The sequence below is a fragment of the Euleptes europaea genome, chromosome 8 (assembly GCF_029931775.1).
Source record: "Euleptes europaea isolate rEulEur1 chromosome 8, rEulEur1.hap1, whole genome shotgun sequence".
Lineage (NCBI taxonomy): Eukaryota > Metazoa > Chordata > Lepidosauria > Squamata > Sphaerodactylidae > Euleptes > Euleptes europaea.
The window spans coordinates 82,034,276-82,057,495 of NC_079319.1; the positions used below are offsets into that span (position 1 = coordinate 82,034,276).

Consider the following 23,220-nt stretch of genomic DNA (forward strand, 5'->3'; position numbering starts at 1 on the left):
AGAAAGGCTAAAGAAATGTTTACCAAAGATAATTCATTCTGATCAAACAGGATTCATGCCTAAAAGACAATTAAAAGACAATTTGAGAGTAATTTTGGCCGCTATACATCATATCAAAGCAAACAAGAAAAAAGCAGAAATGTTGTTTTTAGATGCCGAGAAAGCTTTTGATAACGTATCCTGGAATTTCCTAAAGTGCACCTTGAAGCAGGTAGACTGTGGAGAAAACTTTCTGAAAGGAGCAGATGCAATCTACACCTCACAAAAGGCAAGATTACTCATTAATGGTATGCTGACTCTGCAATTTGAGATAGAAAAAGGAACAAGGCAAGGATGTCCTTTGTCTCCTTTATTATTTAATTTGGCAATGGAAGTTTTGGCTAACAAAATCAGAATGGATTCTCAAATACAAGGAATAAAGTATAACAATCAAGAATATAAAATTAGAAGCTATGCTGATGACGTAGTATTAATTTTCCAGAAACTAAAAACATCAACGGACAAAATTATGGTCCAGATTGACACCTTCAGTTACTATTCTGGATACAAGTTGAACAAGCAGAAAATAAACTTATTAATGTTCAACTTATCGACAGAGGAAAGGGAGGGAAATTCAGAACATAACGCAATGCATAACCCCAAAGAAAAGCATCAAATATTTAGGGATTAAAATCCCTACTGGAATAGACACATTATTTGACCTGAACTATAAAGAACTATGGAGAAGAATAGAAGAAGACCTTCAAAGATGGAATACACTCCAAATATCCTGGTTCGGAAGAATTGCTGCAATAAAGTTGAATATATTACCAAGACTTAATTTTCTTTTCACAACACTTCCAATTAGAATATCTAAGATGACACTGGAAAAATGGCAATGTGTAATTAATAAATTCATATGGAACGGGAAAAAACCCAGAATAAGATTTGCTGTGTTACAAGATGAGAAAGAGAGAGGAGGACTGGCTGTGACAAATTTGAAATTATATTACCAGGCGGCTGTACTGCAGAATGGATACTCAACCCAGAAGATCGTAAGATTAGTTTGGAAAAAGCCAGCTTAAATAAAGGTTTTCATTATTGGTTATGGCGGGATAAACCAGAGAAATACCAAGGGAAATAAATCAGGAGAATTTAACCTTTCGGTTGCTAAAAGTTTGGAATGAACTTAAAGGTACCTTAAGTCCATCACCTCCTGAGATGATGTTCCTGACAGAAACCTATTTAGATTGGACAACTAGATCCAGAAGTGACTTCTTAACATATAAAGACCTTATTAGCAAGCAAAGCAACATAAAGTCGTTGCAAGAGCTCACAGATGACAATAAAAATTATCATGGTTTACATATCAACACATTGCCCATGCCTTAAGAACTGATTATATGTCAAAAAGGAGGGGAAAAGAGAGAAAACAAACAGAATTCGAACGCGTAATTAAGAGCACCCAAGACCATCTATTGTCAAAAATTTACAAAATATTATTAACAACTGAGACAGCCCCTGAGCAAGTGAAAGTACGCATAGTAAAGTGGATGCAGAACTTTGGCGAAATGATACCTATGCGAGCATGGGGAAAAATATGGCAGCAAGAGATTCAGTTCTCCAGTTCACAATCAATCAGAGAGAATTGCTACATGATGTTTTACAGATGGCATTTTGCCCCGAAAGATTTGCAAAAGTTGTGTAAATCAAACCAAGCAAATTGCTGGAAATGCTCGGAAACAGATGGAACTTACTTTCACCAATGGTGGACTTGCAAAAAGGAGCAGAAATACTGGAAAGAAATTAAGAAGCAACTTCAAGCTATCCTTCAGGTGAACTTTGATCTTCAGGTAAAATATTTCTTGTTAGGAATGATACCACCCCAAGTAAATCTTGCAAATAAAGAACTTTTCCAATATGGGATGACGGCAGCAAGAATACTGTATGCAAAATACTGGAAAGACAAGAAAACACCTACGTTAAAAGAATGGACTATAAAAATGTATGAATATGAGGATATGGCCAGACTATCCAATCTGTTGAAGAAGAAGACGCCAGAAGAACATGAACAAAGATGGCTCTCTGTGAACCATGGGCTGAGTACCATTGATCTAGGCCAGGGGTGGGGAACCTCTGGCCCACGGGCCGGAAACGGCCCGTGGGCTCATTTTAAATGGCCCCCCGCCCGCCTGCCAAGGTTGGGAGTTCCACGGCCTGCCTGCTGAGGCTGGGAGCTCCACAGAGCTAGCTGCCGCTAGCCAGGGCCTCCTCTCAGGCTTTGCTGGGAGGCAGGATTGAATGCCAGCCCTTAACCTCCCTCTCCCTCCCAGCTTGCCTGTGTGGTGGGGCAATCCCCCGGCCGCATCCCTGTGCCACGGACTAATGCTGCTGGGGCGGCCAAGACTCAAGCCACCGGGCCTCGCCGGCCTGCGCGCTGGCCGCGCAGCTGGCTCGGTGGGCCCCTATACAGCCCTCCCCCTGCTCGACCCCTCCGCAGCCAGCACTGAGGGGGCGGCTGAGATTGGTGCCGCTGGGGCCTGCGCGCTGCAGGCCCCGCCAGCTCGGTGGGCCCCTGTATAGCCTGTCTGAAGGGGGTGGGTGTGGGGGAGGTGGTGGCGAGACCGGGCCGGGTGGGGGATCCTCCTCCTCCTCCTCCTGCTCGGGGCCCAACCCAGCTCGCAGGCATGCCGAGAGCCTGGCCAGGAACTCCGTGGGAGTGGCCGGCTCCGCCCCAGCGCACCCACTCCTGTGATCTGCCAGGCCCCACCACTCCCTTCCCCCTGGCTAGGCAGAGCCTGTGACCTTCGCCCTGCCGTCGAGTCCCTCCGGACAGGCAGGCAGGATGTGGCTCCGGGCGCTGCTGTTGCTGGAGCACAGCCAGCTTGCCCGGAGTGCCATCCCCACGGGGCGCCGCTGGCCAGGGAGTGTGGCTCGGCGCCACCGGGGCAACTCGCCGCTCCTGTCCCCGCCTCCAGGCAGCTTGAACCGGTGGCTGATGCGGTGCACCCTTCAGCTGCCTTTGCAAAGGGCCCCTTCCTGCCACTCGGCAGCCTCCGCTGGGAATCCCTGGGGAGGGGGGGTTACAGTTCTAATTCCTCTTTTTGAGAGGATCTGACATTCTTCTCCCCCCCCCCCCAATAGAAGAGCTGCTCTTCAAGTTCCGGATGCATCAGGAGTTGGGCTCGGCTGGGCGGGGGCAGCTGTCAATGGGGCAGGACGCCAAGCCTCTGCGGGGGGGGGGTCTCCCGGCACCCTGTTCACTGTGGCTGTTCTGTGCACCCCTGACTTCTCCGTTGCGGGCAGAGGGCAGAGGTGGGACCGTGGGGGAGGGGAGGGGAAGCGGGAAGGCTTCATTCCATTCGGGTGCGAGGCCGGGTGAGTGTCTGTGGGGGAAGGGTTTTCTCTCTTCCTCTTTTTTTGTCACTCTCTCCTTTTCTTTGTCTCCCTCTTTCTCCATCTTTTTCTGTCTTTCTTTCTTTCTTTGTCTCCCTCCGTCCTTTTTTTTCTTTCCCTACTTATCTTTCTCTCTTTCCCTCTCTTTCCCTCTCTTTCCCTCTCTTTCCCTCTCTTTCCCTCTCTTTCCCTCTCTTCCCTTCCTTCCCTTCCTCCCTCCCTTTCGTTTTTTACTTCCTTCCCTCTTTTCCTCCCTCTCCTAAGGTTGCCAACCTCCAGGTACTTAGTATTCAAAATCGGGCTCCAAGTACAAAATAGGAGAATGAGGAATCAAAGTTATGCACTTGTAGAAAGCTCAATAAAGCACATAAAAGCAATATGCAAACAATTGTATTCAGAGAAAAAAGAACCTCACTGCAAAGGCATCCAAAGGATGTAAATACTGAGCAAGGTAAGTAATACACAATAAGAATACAAAAAATGTGTACAAGAATAAGTCAGGTATACAATAATAGACTATCCAGAATGGTAAAGTCCAAAAGAGCACGGAATAAATATCAAACGCGAATAAGTCAGGTATACAATAATAGACTATCCAGAATGGTAAAGTCCAAAAGAGCACGGAATAAATATCAAACGCAATGGGCTTCCGGTAAAATCCCCATTTCAGAGCTTTCCTCAAGCTTCAAGAAGTACCACGTGCCAATATCACCTGTAATAAAATGCATGCTATCACAATATCCAATCAAATTTACAAGACAACATTTGATATAAATTAATTAAAGGTTACAAATTATTAAAATATCATGCTTACAAAAATATATCATTTTACATACCAACATTGGAGAGAGACGTCTATTCTGCCATTCTATGTAAGAGGCTTGGTAAGCGTCTGAAGTAAAACTGGCTGACTCTCTCTTAAGGCTTTAATGGTTCCACAGGTGTATGCTATCTGCTCATAAGTGCTAGGTCATGCTACCTAAAGCTGTGGTGAAGAGGCAAACCTACTGCAAATCAATAGAACATTAAAGAAAACTGGAGAGATCCAAAAATGAATTTAATCCTTTTGGCATTAAAGTGTCAAAAAGGAAAATGAAGCGGGACTCCTGTTGTGCTAAAATCCTGTCGATATTTTGATTCTGAAAAACCTTCCCTTGATACTGCCAAATAACAAAAAATTGCATGTCCGTGTCTAAGTGCTTGAGTTCTTTATAATGGGCAGTCAATGGAGCTTCTAGATTAGAATTCCTGATCCGGGACCGGTGCTCCCCTATACGAAGTTTGATCTCCCTCTTTGTTTTGCCTACGTAGAGTAGACCACACGGGCAACGAATTAAATAAATAACAAATTTACTGTTACAATTACTAAAGTGCCTCAATGTGAAAGTAAAGCCCGTTCTAATGTCCCGAAATTCTTTAACCGGTAGTGCTTGCGCACAAGCACTGCAATTGCCACACTTAAAATGGCCGACTGGCAGGCAATTTTGCTGGAGAGGTAGACAATCAGATTTTACAAGTTTGTCCCGTAAGGAGTGTGTTCTTTTTAAACCAAATCTAGGTAGTTCTTCACAGCCCGGTATGTTTTGTACCAAGTGCCAGTGTTTTCTGATGATATTCTGTATATCCCTAGTTTTGTAATTAAATTGCAGGGCTGCAGTTACACTGGCAGGACTAGAACTTTTATGCTTCCTTTCCAGGAGTTCTGATCTCTGTCGGCTGTCTGCGCGACGTTTGGAAGTCGCAATGACTTCTGGGGGAAAGCCCCTATTGGTTAGCGTGTTCTTAAGGTGGACTGATGCAGTTTCATAGTCTCTAGACTCTGTAGCATTACGTTTTAAACGTAAAAACTGCCCATATGGCAAATTATTTTTTAAGTGCATGGGGTGATGAGAGTTAAAATGTAGCAAAGCCCCCCGATCCGTAACTTTTCTAAAGGGTCGTACCGCTAATGTGTGTGTGTCTTCTTTTAGATAAACAGTAATGTCCAAAAAATTAATATCTGTTGGACTCGCATTAGAGGTAAACTTAATATATGGATCCCTATTATTAAGCCAAACCAAAAATTGAGGAAAAAGGTTAGCTGGATAAAAAACACAGAAAACATCATCTATGAAACGTTTGAAGAGGGTAATGCAAGATGAAAATGGGTTATTATTAAAAATAAATTTATTTTCAAAATTTACCATGTAGATGTTGGCCAATGTAGGGGCGCAGGCACAACCCATGGCCACTCCTTGCTGTTGCAAGTATAATTGGTCCTGGAAACGAAAAACGTTATTATCTAGAACCAAATCCAGGAGATCCATAATAAAATGAGTGGGTGGAACTTGCTCAGTTCTAGAAAATAGAAGGTTTTCTGTGATTTCTCTGATATTAGCTAGTGGAATGCTCGTATATAACGAGACAACATCCAAGGATAATAAAAGCGCGGATTCAGGGATTGCCAGCCCCTCTATATCTTTAATGAATTGTTTAGTATCAAGAATATATGAGTCCGTTTTTGTACTATAACTATGTAAATGATACTCCAAAAACTGTGCTAATGGTTCAGTCGCTGAATTGTTGCCTGCAATTATTGGACGTCCCGGGGGTGGAAGTTGCTTTTTATGGATTTTCGGGAGGGTGTAGAACACTGGAATTCTGGGGAATTTGTTAATAAGAAAATCGGCTTCAGACTTGGTGATATAATCTAAGGCTAAGCCCTCATTTATGGTAGTTTTTATACTAAATTTAATGCTATCACTAGGGTCTACAGTCAGTTTTTTATAGGTGGTATGATCAGCCAATTGTCTTAGATTTTCTTTTATGTAGTCTTTTGTGTCCAAAAGGACAATAGCGCCCCCTTTGTCCGCCTCCTTAATAGTAATGCTTGTATCCCTTGCTAGGTTTTCAATAATCTTATGATCAACCTCACTGAAATTTTCTAATATGGGTTTCCTTTTGTTCTCAAGAACTTGAATATCTCTAAGAACCAAATGTTGGAATGAAGAGATAAGATGGCTACATGTGGAGGGGATAAAAGTAGATTTAGCTCTAAAGGGCGTTCTATTGTAAGTAGTATTTCCAAAAAACTCACGAAGTTTTAATTGGCGAGTTAGTTTAAAGACGTCTATTCTAGTTTGAAAAGCAGAATATTTAGGGCGAGGCACAAAGCTCAAGCCTTTATTTAAAACTTTATTTTCTGCTTCAGTTAATATTCTACTAGAGAGGTTAACAACTAGGTTAGTCTCCGCCGGTTTCCTCGCTGGGGTAAAAAATCCCTTCCTGCGTCTCCCCTCATTTTAGATCTTAAAGGATAGTCCCTAAAGGAGGAATTACTAGATAGGCTAGAGGAATCACTGTCCTCTTGAAACCTACGATTTTGTCTTCTTCCTCCTTTATTGGGTCGGTTGTCATTATTAATCTCATTCCCAGAATTAAACCATGGGTAAACTGTGTTTTTCGTGTAATCAGAGGTGTCCCTTTCAAATTTCTTTTGCTTATATGCTTTTATATTGTCACTAAAAGCTGCTATTTCAGTCTCCAGTTTTTTAACCAAAAGTTCTACTTGCGAGGAGTTAGTTTCTTTATGCAATTTTTCTTGTAATTTATCAGTTTCTTTTCTTAGAGTTGCAGTATCTTGATTTGCCTGTTCCACAATTAATAACATAAGATCAAATGAACATTTATTTAAAATAGCTATCCACTTCTTCTTAAAATTCTCATTAGTTCTAAATAAGGTGGGAGCTTTATTCACACGTAAACCCCGTGGAATCATCTTATGTTTTATATAGTCTGCAATTGAGGCGGCATGCATTTCACATCTAATAGCCTTTTTTGAGGTGTTTAACAATTGCTCAAAAATATCCGTTTTAGGGACCGTCATATCCTGTAAGGACGGTAAATTATGCAAAATTCTATTTTGGTCCTCTGCTGTATAAGCAAATGTTTCCGACCAGTTAGCCATGTGGAAATTAGTATTCAAAATCGGGCTCCAAGTACAAAATAGGAGAATGAGGAATCAAAGTTATGCACTTGTAGAAAGCTCAATAAAGCACATAAAAGCAATATGCAAACAATTGTATTCAGAGAAAAAAGAACCTCACTGCAAAGGCATCCAAAGGATGTAAATACTGAGCAAGGTAAGTAATACACAATAAGAATACAAAAAATGTGTACAAGAATAAGTCAGGTATACAATAATAGACTATCCAGAATGGTAAAGTCCAAAAGAGCACGGAATAAATATCAAACGCGAATAAGTCAGGTATACAATAATAGACTATCCAGAATGGTAAAGTCCAAAAGAGCACGGAATAAATATCAAACGCAATGGGCTTCCGGTAAAATCCCCATTTCAGAGCTTTCCTCAAGCTTCAAGAAGTACCACGTGCCAATATCACCTGTAATAAAATGCATGCTATCACAATATCCAATCAAATTTACAAGACAACATTTGATATAAATTAATTAAAGGTTACAAATTATTAAAATATCATGCTTACAAAAATATATCATTTTACATACCAAAATTGGAGAGAGACGTCTATTCTGCCATTCTATGTAAGAGGCTTGGTAAGCGTCTGAAGTAAAACTGGCTGACTCTCTCTTAAGGCTTTAATGGTTCCACAGGTGTATGCTATCTGCTCATAAGTGCTAGGTCATGCTACCTAAAGCTGTGGTGAAGAGGCAAACCTACTGCAAATCAATAGAACATTAAAGAAAACTGGAGAGATCCAAAAATGAATTTAATCCTTTTGGCATTAAAGTGTCAAAAAGGAAAATGAAGCGGGACTCCTGTTGTGCTAAAATCCTGTCTATATTTTGATTCTGAAAAACCTTCCCTAGTGATAGCATTAAATTTAGTATAAAAACTACCATAAATGAGGGCTTAGCCTTAGATTATATCACCAAGTCTGAAGCCGATTTTCTTATTAACAAATTCCCCAGAATTCCAGTGTTCTACACCCTCCCGAAAATCCATAAAAAGCAACTTCCACCCCCGGGACGTCCAATAATTGCAGGCAACAATTCAGCGACTGAACCATTAGCACAGTTTTTGGAGTATCATTTACATAGTTATAGTACAAAAACGGACTCATATATTCTTGATACTAAACAATTCATTAAAGATATAGAGGGGCTGGCAATCCCTGAATCCGCGCTTTTATTATCCTTGGATGTTGTCTCGTTATATACGAGCATTCCACTAGCTAATATCAGAGAAATCACAGAAAACCTTCTATTTTCTAGAACTGAGCAAGTTCCACCCACTCATTTTATTATGGATCTCCTGGATTTGGTTCTAGATAATAACGTTTTTCGTTTCCAGGACCAATTATACTTGCAACAGCAAGGAGTGGCCATGGGTTGTGCCTGCGCCCCTACATTGGCCAACATCTACATGGTAAATTTTGAAAATAAATTTATTTTTAATAATAACCCATTTTCATCTTGCATTACCCTCTTCAAACGTTTCATAGATGATGTTTTCTGTGTTTTTTATCCAGCTAACCTTTTTCCTCAATTTTTGGTTTGGCTTAATAATAGGGATCCATATATTAAGTTTACCTCTAATGCGAGTCCAACAGATATTAATTTTTTGGACATTACTGTTTATCTAAAAGAAGACACACACACATTAGCGGTACGACCCTTTAGAAAAGTTACGGATCGGGGGGCTTTGCTACATTTTAACTCTCATCACCCCATGCACTTAAAAAATAATTTGCCATATGGGCAGTTTTTACGTTTAAAACGTAATGCTACAGAGTCTAGAGACTATGAAACTGCATCAGTCCACCTTAAGAACACGCTAACCAATAGGGGCTTTCCCCCAGAAGTCATTGCGACTTCCAAACGTCGCGCAGACAGCCGACAGAGATCAGAACTCCTGGAAAGGAAGCATAAAAGTTCTAGTCCTGCCAGTGTAACTGCAGCCCTGCAATTTAATTACAAAACTAGGGATATACAGAATATCATCAGAAAACACTGGCACTTGGTACAAAACATACCGGGCTGTGAAGAACTACCTAGATTTGGTTTAAAAAGAACACACTCCTTACGGGACAAACTTGTAAAATCTGATTGTCTACCTCTCCAGCAAAATTGCCTGCCAGTCGGCCATTTTAAGTGTGGCAATTGCAGTGCTTGTGCGCAAGCACTACCGGTTAAAGAATTTCGGGACATTAGAACGGGCTTTACTTTCACATTGAGGCACTTTAGTAATTGTAACAGTAAATTTGTTATTTATTTAATTCGTTGCCCGTGTGGTCTACTCTACGTAGGCAAAACAAAGAGGGAGATCAAACTTCGTATAGGGGAGCACCGGTCCCGGATCAGGAATTCTAATCTAGAAGCTCCATTGACTGCCCATTATAAAGAACTCAAGCACTTAGACACGGACATGCAATTTTTTGTTATTTGGCAGTATCAAGGGAAGGTTTTTCAGAATCAAAATATAGACAGGATTTTAGCACAACAGGAGTCCCGCTTCATTTTCCTTTTTGACACTTTAATGCCAAAAGGATTAAATTCATTTTTGGATCTCTCCAGTTTTCTTTAATGTTCTATTGATTTGCAGTAGGTTTGCCTCTTCACCACAGCTTTAGGTAGCATGACCTAGCACTTATGAGCAGATAGCATACACCTGTGGAACCATTAAAGCCTTAAGAGAGAGTCAGCCAGTTTTACTTCAGACGCTTACCAAGCCTCTTACATAGAATGGCAGAATAGACGTCTCTCTCCAATTTTGGTATGTAAAATGATATATTTTTGTAAGCATGATATTTTAATAATTTGTAACCTTTAATTAATTTATATCAAATGTTGTCTTGTAAATTTGATTGGATATTGTGATAGCATGCATTTTATTACAGGTGATATTGGCACGTGGTACTTCTTGAAGCTTGAGGAAAGCTCTGAAATGGGGATTTTACCGGAAGCCCATTGCGTTTGATATTTATTCCGTGCTCTTTTGGACTTTACCATTCTGGATAGTCTATTATTGTATACCTGACTTATTCGCGTTTGATATTTATTCCGTGCTCTTTTGGACTTTACCATTCTGGATAGTCTATTATTGTATACCTGACTTATTCTTGTACACATTTTTTGTATTCTTATTGTGTATTACTTACCTTGCTCAGTATTTACATCCTTTGGATGCCTTTGCAGTGAGGTTCTTTTTTCTCTGAATACAATTGTTTGCATATTGCTTTTATGTGCTTTATTGAGCTTTCTACAAGTGCATAACTTTGATTCCTCAACCTCCAGGTACTGGCTGGAGATCTCCTGCTTTTACAAGTGATCTCCAGCCAATAGAGATTAGTTCCCCTGGGGGAAATGGCCCCTTGGGCCATTGGGCAATACGGCATTGAAGTCCCTCTGCAAACCCTGCCCTCCTCAGGCTCCACCCCCAAAACCTCCCAGTGTTGACAAAGAATACCTGGCAACCCTAGCGCCCCCACCACGGAGATTTACGGCCGGATGGCCCCTGAATGATTTTATAAATATGCAAATGGCCCTTGGCATAAAAAGGTTCCCCACCCCTGATCTAGGCAAAGGAGGAAACTGGAGAAAGGCCACCAGGGTGCAGGTTTGTCAGAGAAGCTCAGGTGCTCCAAGTCTCAGGTGCATTTTCTGTCAACACTAATCATTCTGAGCCTAATAGTCTTCATGCCCATTTATGTTAATTTTAATGATGGTATAATGGCCATAACCAGTTTAGACATGTAAATTCACAAAATCTGCAAGTTCTAGGTGGCCAGAGGGGAAACTGGTCCTCACAGCCCATTGCTGTATTTTGTGTGGTATTCCTAAAATACCAATCAAGCACACATTTATGCAAACTTGGATCAAAACTAAGGAATCCCAGAAGTATTTAATATGGAGATCTTTGAAAAGAAGCTTCCACAAAGAAACTGTGTCTAGAGAATAGTCTGAAAGCAACTAACACTGTAAAATGTTGAGGTACAGAAGATGTTATCTGTTCAGTGCTTGGATTGGTGACCACCTGGGCCTTTTCGGAATGCAAGCAGCTTGTAGATGTAGAATTGAGTCCAGACTAATGTTTTCCATGGGCTCAAGAAGTTCTGCTCACAGACCACAATTTTCCCACCCCACCCCTTCCCATGGCAGCCCCAAATGTCCCCGATCCTCTTCCTGAGAATCCCCCTACCCCAAGAACAGCTTTTCAGGAAGAATTTCAGGTTCCCATCAGAGTGGGCATGTGGGAATATCCTGCCCCAAGGGCAGGTCCTTATGCCCACTGAAATGTTGGTCTGAATCAAAAACGTAATTCAACTAAGCAGTGACTGCCAAGTGAAATCTATATCAGTATTTATCAAAAGTATCAACACCTGTCTGTGAACTACATCAGATACATCCTGATTACAAAATATTTACTACTTATAAATATCCTACATTTCCTCATTCCTGTTGTTTTGTTAATCTGCCCAGTTTATTTTCTCAAACTTCCATGTTATCCTGACTTTTCAATTTTTCTCACAAGAAACAAAACTATTTTTTAGTTTCAATAAGCCTCTTTTGTGCCATACATTCTAACTTATATATAAAGCTCCCCCAACCATCTCAAGAGTGGGACAGAAAAAACAACAGGAGACACGATAAATCTCAGGCGTCATAGAGGTGGTTGTTGGTGGGGGGGGGGGAATGCATAAAACAAAAGGAGATCCGTCATAGCCCTCTTGTCTTTAAAAAGTATAGCATACACACAGTCAAAATCCAAATAAGCAAACGATTCAGCCATCTAACATATTCTTATTTCTCTCTCCAGCAGTTTCCATTGCTTCCTTCCCTTGCCTCTGAAGAAGTGAGTCCTGACTCACAAAAGGTCATGCGAGAATAAATGCTGTAATTCTTTAAGGTGCCACTGGACTTCCATTTCATTTTTCTTCCCATTAAATCATCTCTCATGTTGTATTTATTTTTACATACCATAACGGTGCTGAATGCCCTCACACAGACAGCCAGAAGGGCATCCGGACCTCCGATTGGGAATGCTGGCGCTGAGCCGACATTTCCTCTTAGCAAAATGGTACTCAGCAGACAGGACCAGAATTCCTCTCTAAAAAAAAAAAAAAAATCTCCCCACAAGAGACTGCTTATGATCCAAGATCACCTCCTGCTGCCCTGCTTGCCTTCTTGCATTAGGATTGGCAGATTTGTGGGCCCAGAGTTTTCAGCTGTGATATGTCCACCCAACATATCCTCTATCAAGGAAATTCATTGTACCCCTTGGTTTTGACCTTCTAGTTAAGAGTGCTATTTTCTGGGGGGCTCTGGGTGATTAAATTCTCTGAGATGATATCTTTTGCCTGTACTTTAATGGTTTACTTCTGGTTCTAATATCTGTATCTGTATAACAAAGTGCAAAATGATATATTAGTCAACCTACACAATATAGAAAGCAAGGTAAGTGACAATATGTCTGTCCTAAAGACAATGGACAGCAAGGTAAGTAACCAAGTGTCTCTGAAACTGTACTCATAAGATTGTTTGTTTCTTAACCTCCAGGTACTAGCTGGAGATCTCCTGCTATTACAACTGATCTCCAGCCGATAGAGGTCAGTTCACCTGGAGAAAATGGCCACTTTGGCAATTGGACTGTATGGCATTGAAGTCCCTCCCCTCCCCAAATCCTGCCCTCCTCAGGCTCCACCCCAAAAACCATCCGCCGGTGGCCAAGAGAGACCTGGCAACCCTACCTGAACCACGAATGTGCCATTTACAGGAAACCTTTATTTGTTCCTTAAAAAATTTTTTCAAGAAAGATTACCGTATATACCCGTGTATAAGCCGACCCGCGTATAAGCCGAGGTGCCTAATTTCTCCCCAAAAATGGGGAAAAATTAGGCACCCGCGTATAAGCCGAGGGTCGGCTTATAACTCCCCCCCCCCCGCAGGCTTACCTGACCGGCTCCTGGCGGCGAAAAGCGGCACGGGCCCGGCAGCCTCCCAGGCAGGCCTCGCTGGCCGCTCCCAGGCTGCTCCCAGGCGAGCGGGCCGGCGGTGGGGCCGGCTTTCCTGCAGCCGCTGGAGGCCGCCCCCAGGCTGCTCCGGGCGGCGGAAAGCGGCACGGGCCCGGCAGCCTCCCAGGCAGGCCTCGCTGGCCGCTCCCAGGCCGCTCCCAGGCGAGCGGGCCGGCGGTGGCGGTGGGGGGGGGGTGGCGGCAGGGGGGGCGGCGGCGGCGGGGGCGGCGGCGAGGCCTGCCTGGGAGCAGGCAGGCCCCGCTGGCCGCTCCCAGGCGAGCGGGCCGGCGGTGGGGGGGGCGGCAGGGGCGGCGGCGAGGCCTGCCTGGGAGCAGGCAGGCCCCGCTGGCCGCTCCCAGGCGAGCGGGCCAGCGGCGGGGGGGGGGGGCGGGGGGGTGGGGGGGGCGGCCGCGAGGCCTGCCTGCTCTCAGGCAGGCTCCGCTGGTCGCTCCCAGGCCGCGGGAAGGCGAGCGGGCCGGCAGCGAAGGATGGCTGCAGTGGTAAGTTTCCCTCCTCCCCTCCCCTACCGTATTGACCCGCGTATAAGCCGAGTTGGCTTTTTTCAGCCCTTTTTTTGGGTTGAAAAACTCGGCTTATATGCGAGTATATACGGTACACAATGCATGTGAAAACCAAAAACCCAGAAACACGTTTTATTTCTCTTCTGTGCAATGACAACTAATTACTTTAGCAGCCGTGTGATTTATGCTTCATACTGTAGCTATTGTATATTCTGCCTTGCTTCATGACTAAAAGTCAATGAACGTAGCAACGCAATGTAAAGGTAACCTGATTAAAGCCACATTAGTGCACTGGTTTCCCAAGTTGGTAAGAGTATAGGATATTGAGTGTGAAGGCAGAGGATAATACACAACTGATTCTGAAATACAAAAAGCCACAAGGTTTTCATCTGTCTTGCATCCATCTCCCCCTCTCTCTCCCTTGAATCATCCACACCAGCAGATAATGTGGAGGACTTCCATTGTAAACACTGACTGTAATTGATTACGGAGATTAGCTTGCAGGCTTGCTCCCCAGGGCCAGAACCTGAGTGCTACAGCCAAGCACTGGAACAGCGCATGGAAACAGAAGTCACAGCAGGATGCAGCTCCTGAACATGGCTCAGCACAGCATCCTTGTGTCAAGAAAAACCTAATTAATCCTGTCCACCAGGTAAGTGATGACAGGTAGGATGATTAAGACAGAATTAAATGCACTCGTATAAAGCTCTGCACTTAGAATCCATCACTGAAGCTAAGTCACACAGCCAGAGTGAGAAAAAGCATGAAGCAACAGATGATTACCTTATTGGTGAGTCTTAACTGAGACAATGGCCCATAGGGTTGTTGTTTTTTCCTTTTAAAGCAAGTGCTCTGAATATTATCTGAGTATCTTTAAGTAGGTTTTTGTTTTTAAAATCATTTTTACATATTTTGAGGGATTTAGGATGTCAAACAAGGTGCCTCAATTCTAGAATAAACTGGAAACAGCAGTTGTAATTAAACACGCAGGACATCACAACCAAATCCAACTAGCCAGTAAGCACCTGTGACATTTTCAAATCTACCAGCCAAGCTCTGAATGACACTAAACTCTGATCATATTAGAGCTGTTGAAAAAAAAAAAATCGGTAAAATTTGGATTCGGCAAAATTTGGCCCATTTTGATTTGGGAAATGCCGAAGTCCGAACTCCCCCGATTTGGATCCGTGGAATTCAGTACTAAGTTCGGAGTTCGGGAAAATATTCGTCTTAATAAAGACATTAAAAACACATTTGTGCCTTTCCGCGGCTCCGGGGGGGGGCATGTTTGGAGGTAGAGGTCCCAAACTTTCAGCATAGCAGAAAGCAAACTCCCGCAGAGGCGAGCGGGTACAAACGCAAAGCCCCGATAGAACCGGTCTGGCACACCCCCTCCCCCTCAAACCAGTACAGCTTGGCTCAACCCCAAATAAAGGCGAGCAGACACCAAATCCCCCCCTCAAGCCAGTACGGCTCGGCTCAAAGCACCTACAAATGACCCAAGGAAGAGGCGGGGCAGTTGGCGAGCGGAGGGAGAGACTCACGCATGCAAGCACCACCGCATGGGCTCAACTCTAGGCGAGGACAGGCCACGGGCAGAAAAAAAGCAGAAAGCAAACTCCCGCAGAGGCGAGCTGGCACAAACACAAGGCCCAGGCAGAACCGGTCCGGCACACCCCCCTCCCCCTCAAACCAGTAAGGCTCGGCTCAACCCCAAATAAAGGCGAGTGGGCACCAAATCCCCCTCTCAAGCCAGTATGGCTCGGCTCAAAGCACCTACAAATGACCCGAGGAGGCGGGGCGGTTGGTGAGCGGAGGGAGAGACTCACGCACGTGCGCACCGCCGCATGGGCTCAACTCTAGGCGAGGACAGGCCACGGGCAGAAAAAAAGCAGAAAGCAAACTCCCACAGAGGCGAGCGGGCATAAACACGAGACCCCAGCAGAACCGGTCCAGCACACCCCCTCCCCCTCAAACTAGTACGGCTCGGCTCAACCCCAAATAAAGGCGAGCGGGCACCAACCCCCCCCCTTCAAGCCATTACGACTCGGCTCAAAGCACCTACAAATGACCCAAGGAGGAGGCGGGGTGGTTGGTGAGCGGAGGGACTCGTGCACGTGTGCACCGCCGCACGGGCTTAACTCCAGGCGAGGATTGGCAGCACCACCAAAATGGAAGGAATTCCAAATCAGGACGGGATGGGAGGACGGGAGTTTTTATACTCTTCTCCTGGAAAATTCAAAAGGAAGAATCCCTGTTCTGATTGGCCTGGCTTGGCCACCATTGGCCGCGGGAGAATGCTGCTAGTTGCTTACTAACTGACGGTTATGCTGCTGATTCGGAGCCCCGAATTTGCAGAATTTATTCGGCGATCATCCCGAACTTGCCAAATTCAGCTCGTCGTTTTCCCATTTTTTTTTATTTGGTTCCATCCGGACCGAAAACGACCAAATTGGGGAAAATTCAGCTGTTTTTCGGTTCAGAACGAACCGAATCGACAGCCCTAGATCATATTCCAAACAACACTTTTGCATAGAACAACAAAAGATCTTCAAACCTGTGACTAGTTCTCTGATTTCCAAATCTGTAGTCTTGCGGAGTAATCGTACTAGTGCCGGAATACCCCCACAGTTTTTCAAAGCAATTTTGTTGTCATCATTTGCTTTCCCATAGACCAAGTTCCTCAGAGCTCCACAGGCACTACGGTGGACTTCTGTCATTCGATGGTCCAGAAGATCCACCAATAATTGTATTCCTCCTTGTCTTCTTATCTGCAACAGTAAATGTTGGGGGGGGGGGGAGAGAAAGAATCAGTAGCTGATGAGATATTCTCAGCATAGTCTATACCAACGGTTTTTACACAGTAACTACAGAAAGGACAGAGAGTGAGTATCCACTAATGAGACAACGTGCCGGGCCACTTTCATTGGGTTAGATTCCTACACGTCCATTCAACTTATGGTTCCTTCCCAATGAAAAAAAATTGCATGGGGGGAAGGCGTTGCCATTAGTGGAATGGATTTGAGGAATCCATCACGTTTCTTTCAAGGGTGCTATGGAAGTAACAGCTCTGTTGAACAACCATCAAAAAAAATGGACAAGTGATGACTGAGTTGATCAGAAAGAGACCATCTTCCCTTGTGAAGGGCTAAAACAAATTACCTTCAGGGAGAGAAGATGGCACACGGTCTTAGCATCTGATTGGTGAAAGCTGTTATCAGAGTTATCTTCAGTAAAAGTGAATGGGATATGCATTGCTGTTTACAATAATTATGACTCAGTACTGCATTTTCTGCTACACTACTAATGATTATGCAAAATGAACGGAGTGCAGCTTTAATTTGATGTATGTGTGTATAATTAGAAACCAACATCTAAATTAAAACAAAAAAATTCAACTCAGCTATAGAGATAAACCATCTTTTTGATCAGCTTCTAGATTTTCTTACCTGAAACACACCATTACATGTTCAAAGGGTATTATAAAGAGGTTAATGATGTTTCGAAAGAATAAATATATACAATGTTGTATCAGAGATTCTTACATATATGAAACACAGAGATCAGAACATCAATAGCTCTGCCAAGCCACAGTGGAGAAGCAGGAATGCACATATATCAGAGTGAACCAACTGTGGCTGTTGACTGGCTGGTAAACCAGGAACAGAAAACATAGGGTTGGATCACAGAATACAATATGTAGTTGGAGGGCAGGCTGTTCATCTGATCTATGGCTTGATGTGACATTTGAATTGACAAACCACACCATGGCAGTTGAATTCAGAAGAGCTGAATAAACGAGGGGTTGTGGCTCAGTTTGTAGAGCATCTGCTTGGCATGCAGAAGGTCCCAGGTTCAATCCCCAGCATCTCCAGTTAAAGGGACTAGGCCCGCCTGGCGTTTGTGCTGGAGCCAAGCCCTTCGCTTAGCTTGGGTTTCCACTCTGCTCATTCATGCAACCGAAGGTGCCTCTGAGCGCGTGCAGAGGGCTGTCCCCACCATCAGCCCCCCCACATAACAGTCTTTTTTAATTCGTATGGAGATAACAGTTGGAAAAAGAACCAAACTGAAGGGGTGTCGGCTATGCTCCAGCTGCTTTCCTTCCCCCGCTCGGCCGCCAATGCCGGGTTGCCAACCTCCAGGTAGTAGCAGGAGACCTGCTATTTCTGTTCACCTGGAGAAAATGGCCGCTTTGGCAATTGGACTCTATGGCATTGAAGTCCCTCCCCAAACCCCACCATCCTCAGGCTCCACCCCAAAAACCTCCCGCAGGTGGCAAACAGGGACCTGGCAATCCCTAGCTCCATGTGGACTTCTAGCTGTGTTGGCACTTTGCGATAAATAAGTGGGTTTTGGGTTGCAGTTTGGGCACTCGGTCTCTAAAAGGTTCGCCATCACTGGTATATGTTCTCTTGAGTAAAGATTGTTTATAGGTTCCTTACCTCACCAAATCTAGAAAAGTTATGATATGTATTTATTCATAATCCACCGGACTCACTGAGATTCATGCTATATATTTATTTATAATCTGGCTGACTCACTAAGATTTGGGTGATTTAAATGTGTGTAAAAATGTAATCTAACCCTTCAGTTTCTTGGTAGCAGTCTGAAGATACTTTAGTCTGCCGGTTGCCAACTACTATTAGTCCCTGCCCACCTCGAGGCAGGCATCTGAATCTAAAAGCCCCAGAACAGCTCTCTAGGAGAAGATGGGGAGTAGCTGGCATGTTGTGGGAGGGGCAACGGGTGTGTTTCTGATGGTTTCTCCATCAACAGGCAAACTAGCTGGGAACTGGGGGGGGGGGCTATTGGTGGTGGGGGAAGTGCTGTTTGGAGGAAATGAAGTGTCAGTAGGAGGAGAGATTCCTAAAGTACAGGATTTCATTCCAAGTGCATTTTGTATCCAGACAAATTGACCCTAGCATCCAAGAAAAGTGACCAGTTCCTACTGGTTGCTTGTAAATGCCCTGGGTCCTGCGCTGGCTCAAAATTTGCTGCCTATGGGTAGGGATGGGTGGTTTAAGATTATTATAAATTATTTTCTCCAATAGAGCACATCACTTAGGAACCACCTCCTAACCACCTTATTGCATGTAGCCTGTGCTAGCACCGCCCCCTGCTTGCAACGGGTCCACTATGCCTTTCCAGCCGTTACCCTCCTTCTGCTCTGGCGGCGGGTCCAGCCTAAGTGTGGCCCCGCTGAATGTTTCTCCCCCTTTTGGGGCTCAGCAATGGCCTCAGATAGGCTGAGCAGACCCCTCAAAAATACTCACGTTGTACACAAAACTAGCTATTTGGGGAACTTGACTACAAGTACTTTAACTCTGAGAACATGCATTTCATCATCTCCCTTCAAACCAAGGCTTATTTCTCTTGTGGCTTGTGTGTGTGAGTGTTTACTGTATGACTACACTGAGAGCTTTGGTAGAGCAGGGAGAAGCCTCTGTGTCCAACAGTGACCGCTGCTAGCTGACCAGTGGAGAGGGCAGGCCCAGACTGGGTGTGTTTGACAATCTTGGCTTCAAGAGCACTATAACTATGAGCACCAGAAGAGAGGGTGGAAGGCTGTCTTTCTACGGAGGCTAACTTGATACAAGGAAACTCAAAACTGCACTCGTAATTGGTACTGTCAGTTGAGATAGGTGCAGAGAGGTGCTGGAATATTTTTCGATAGAGAAGCACAGCTATTGGGGTATAGTGTTGTGCCTCAACCTCTGAACCCAAGGGGAATTAATGCATACTGTCCTGTCCAACAATTTAAAAAATGAGCAGGTGAGATGATCATTACCTTTTTCCTTACTACAGTGATGCGCTGGTTATAAGTTACACCAGTTAGCTATACATCTTGTGTCTGATTCCATGGATCTGTTCCACTAGCAGAGGAGCCTTCCTCTATGTGGAAGAGTGTCTTGCATCTGGAGAAGGCTGGAAGAGTGTGCCTTTGTTAAGGGAAGGGAACCAGTCAGCAGGATCCCACTTCATATGACTTGTAGAAGAAACAGATTTAGACTGTGTAATCTGAGAAAATACGTGTGCTGTATTTTGAGATATTGAAACTGACCACCTTTCTTCTGCGCAGTCTCCCAGAGGTTTTTTTTTTCTTCCCAGAACAGCAAGTGGGGTAAAGCACCACATCCACTCCACCGCTGCCCAACTGCTTTGTCTGTTTGTCTCCAGCAAGATATAGTCAGTAATCTTTAGGCGAGAATTGTATTTAGTATCTAGTAGGAAAGCAGCATTTGTTCTTGATGTTAAGACAAACTCTTACAGCTGTGTCCTGGTCACAATGAGCTACATTTAAATATACTTTTGATAGAAGGAGATTTTCCTTTAAAGCAATTAGTGTTTTGTAAGAGCTCTTTGATGTTTATATAAATGGGTTGTTTTATAACTCCTTACTTTTGAATATATGTAAGCCTAATGCTAATTCTTAGGTACTATTCTTCTCTGCATTAGAAAAGTGAGCTACGAAGAACTGCATTGAGGCAAACACAAGCTAAATATAAGGATATACTGAGAATCATATTGGACAAAACATAATATTGAGAAAGATGACTGATGTGGTAGGTGTTTTTTTTTTTTTTTAAACCCCACTATTTCTAAAAACAGTGTTTTAACCTTTTCCAAACAAATGTCCAATTTCCTCTCTTCAATATTTTCCCAAGCGTACACAAGCAAAGGAATAATTTTACACTGCAAGCGGTAAACAGCCTGCATTCACCTCCCCCTGCCTCCTGCCTTCCATCTTTTGCTGCCTGTGATAAGTACCAGTCAAAGCACTTAGTCATCCCCACTTCAGGAGAATGAATTACAGCCAGGTGTGTAAGTAGCTAAGCCGGCTGCCCCCATTAATGCCCCGCTGCCCCCCTTCCAGCGAGCATCAAGGTCATCCAGTCCTTCACATTTAAAAATGTAAGAGGGTAGAATGCTACCAGCTCATGCAACCTGTTTGCCAGCCACAAGGTGGCTGGAGCCACGTATAACCATCAAGAGCTGCAGGACATAACTGTTCATTTCGGGGATCCCAGAAAAAAAAATTGGGTGTGAACTATATAGAAACCAAGCAACAATTTATTTTCTGAACCAGAAGAGCCAATTCCGGGGCTCTTCCTATCTTCTTGAAGTGTCAGTTGAAGAATCTGTCAGTGGACTAAAGAATCTTCATTACCTTTGTTTTCTCTGATCCATAAAGTGAGTAAATCTAAATTTCAGCTTATTAGTAAAACCTCTACACAGACAACTCTTTGAGAAACTGTTGTGTGAGGTCACTTTATAGTTTAATAAAGAAATGTTGCAACTCTGACGGAAAGGCAAGCTTTAATGATTTTAATTTTTTTTTGGTCTCTTATTAGTTGGTGTACTAAAATAAACCCGAGTGCTATCAATGTGCTGACCCATCAAATAATACAGGCTTTTAATGAATAAAATTGACCCCTGTTACTCAATAAGCTTTACACGATTTAATCTTCTGATGAAAGCTTACCAATTTAGTGGATTAATCTAGCAACTGAACCTATCTTGCCATTTTCATTTCTGCTTCTCAGGAAATTGTCTTTATTGCATGTCGCCCGTACTAGCACCGCCCCCTGCTGGCAACGGGTCCACGATGCCTTTCTGGCCGATACCCTCCTTCTGCTCTGGCAGTGGGTCCAGCCTAGGTGTCGCCCCGCTGAATGTTTCTCCCCCTTTTTGGGCTCAGCAATGGCCTCGGATATGGGCTGAGGAGGCTCTTGGCTGGGCTTTCACCTTTCTCGCCTTTCTCCTAGTACTGGCTTACGTCAGCCAGTCACTAGGTTTGCCATCCTCCTTGGCCTTGCTGTTGCCTCCCTTTTATTTCTTCCTTTTCCCCGCCCCCTTGTTCCCACGCCCGCCCCCTCTTCCCTATGGGTCCGCCTCCCGAGGCCATAAGGCTTCCCTCGGCCGCCTCGCCCGGCGTCTTTCCTGGGCCCCTCCCAACTATCGGCCTCCTGCACGCCCTACCAGCTCCGATGCCACTTGTCAGCTGTTGGGCAGCCCTTTGCAGCAGCTCGGCTTCCCGACTTTCTGCTCCCCACCCCCACCCCCCGCAGGCAGGCGCACTCTTCCCCTCCGCCCACCTGGCTTCCTCGTTCCTCCCGATGCCACATGGGTGACTTTCCCTGCCCACTCCTGTTTTCTCCTCCCAGCCGGTTTCCCTTTCCACGGGGCTGAGGTCAGGTTCGGCTGTGGCCGTCCCCGTCCTCTCCCGGTGGCTCTGGGAGCCTGGCGGCTGTTCCCCTCCCACCCTGGACGAGGGTCCTTAGACACTGAGTGTCTCACGACATTGCAACTAACCAACCTTGTAAGAGTTGCTATTTTTTAAAAAAAACTACTATGTAATTATTTTGTGTTATAGAAGTCTCTATTTTCTGGTAAGTAGGCTTGGTAAAACCTCTATCACCATGTAGACTTTTGGAAAGGCTTTTTTAAATTGTTAGGCAACTCATATCTACTTGGGTTTTTGAGATTCTGGCCTCCTCCCAGAAACTTTGAGGAGTCAGTCTTTGAGCAAGGTGTACATGCATCATGATTTCAGCGTGCAGGTGTGGGAATATGCAAGCATGGACACACAGCCATGTCTTCTGTCTCCTTATTATTAATAAACATTTCTAAGTTTGTACTGATATTTGACCTTGTATTGAAAAATCAATTTGATTGGATACAGAGAGTGTATACCCAAAATAGTTTGTCCCAATTTTTTGTTTTCAAGTCACAGCTGATTTACTCCTGGGGGGAGGGTGTTTAAGGCAAGAGATGTTCAGAGGTGGGTTGCCATTGCCTGCCTCCGCGTCATGGCCCTGGCATTCCTTGTAGGTCACCCAGGGTCAATCCTGCTTAGCTTCTGAGATGTGACAAGATCAGGCTAGCCTGGGTTACGCAGGTCAGGGCTCGTCCCACATGCTAAAGTTCAAATGCTACTTTAGCTATTGCAGTACAAACCAGCCTTCGCATTGAGGTAGTGGGCCATTCTGGCCCAGGGCTTGAATTCTGATGAGCAGATCCATGTGTGTGTGGGGGGGATTTTTGCTCATTCCAACCTCTGCAGCAGCTTCCTTCTTTCCTGTGTCCCCGGGAGCAACATTTTGTGTATGGGGAAGGATGGAGAGGCAGCAAATTCATGTTTCTGGGCATGGAAGTCCTTGGGTGCTTGGCTCTTTCCAATGGGATCCGAGTTCAGACAAAAGCATGAAAGGGGGATGGAAACACACACTGACTAAGAAAACTCAGGGGTTTACGAGTCCTCCTGATCCTCCAGTGCAAAAACCTTTCACTTGAATGAGGACAACCAATAACAATCCCTGCCTTACAATGGCCCCACCCACTTTCTGAAAAAC

The 23,220-nt window shown here is 44.3% G+C and overlaps 1 protein-coding gene across 1 annotated transcript in view; it reads right to left on the reverse strand.

Annotated features, from left to right (window-relative positions):
* Positions 1-23,220, reverse strand: part of CTNND2 (catenin delta 2) — a 509,931-nt gene that overhangs the window by 110,141 nt on the left and 376,570 nt on the right. Inside the window, exon 10 of the mRNA XM_056854116.1 lies at positions 16,425-16,638. Coding sequence (XP_056710094.1) covers positions 16,425-16,638 — 214 coding nt within the window. The remainder of the gene's footprint in view (positions 1-16,424; positions 16,639-23,220) is intronic.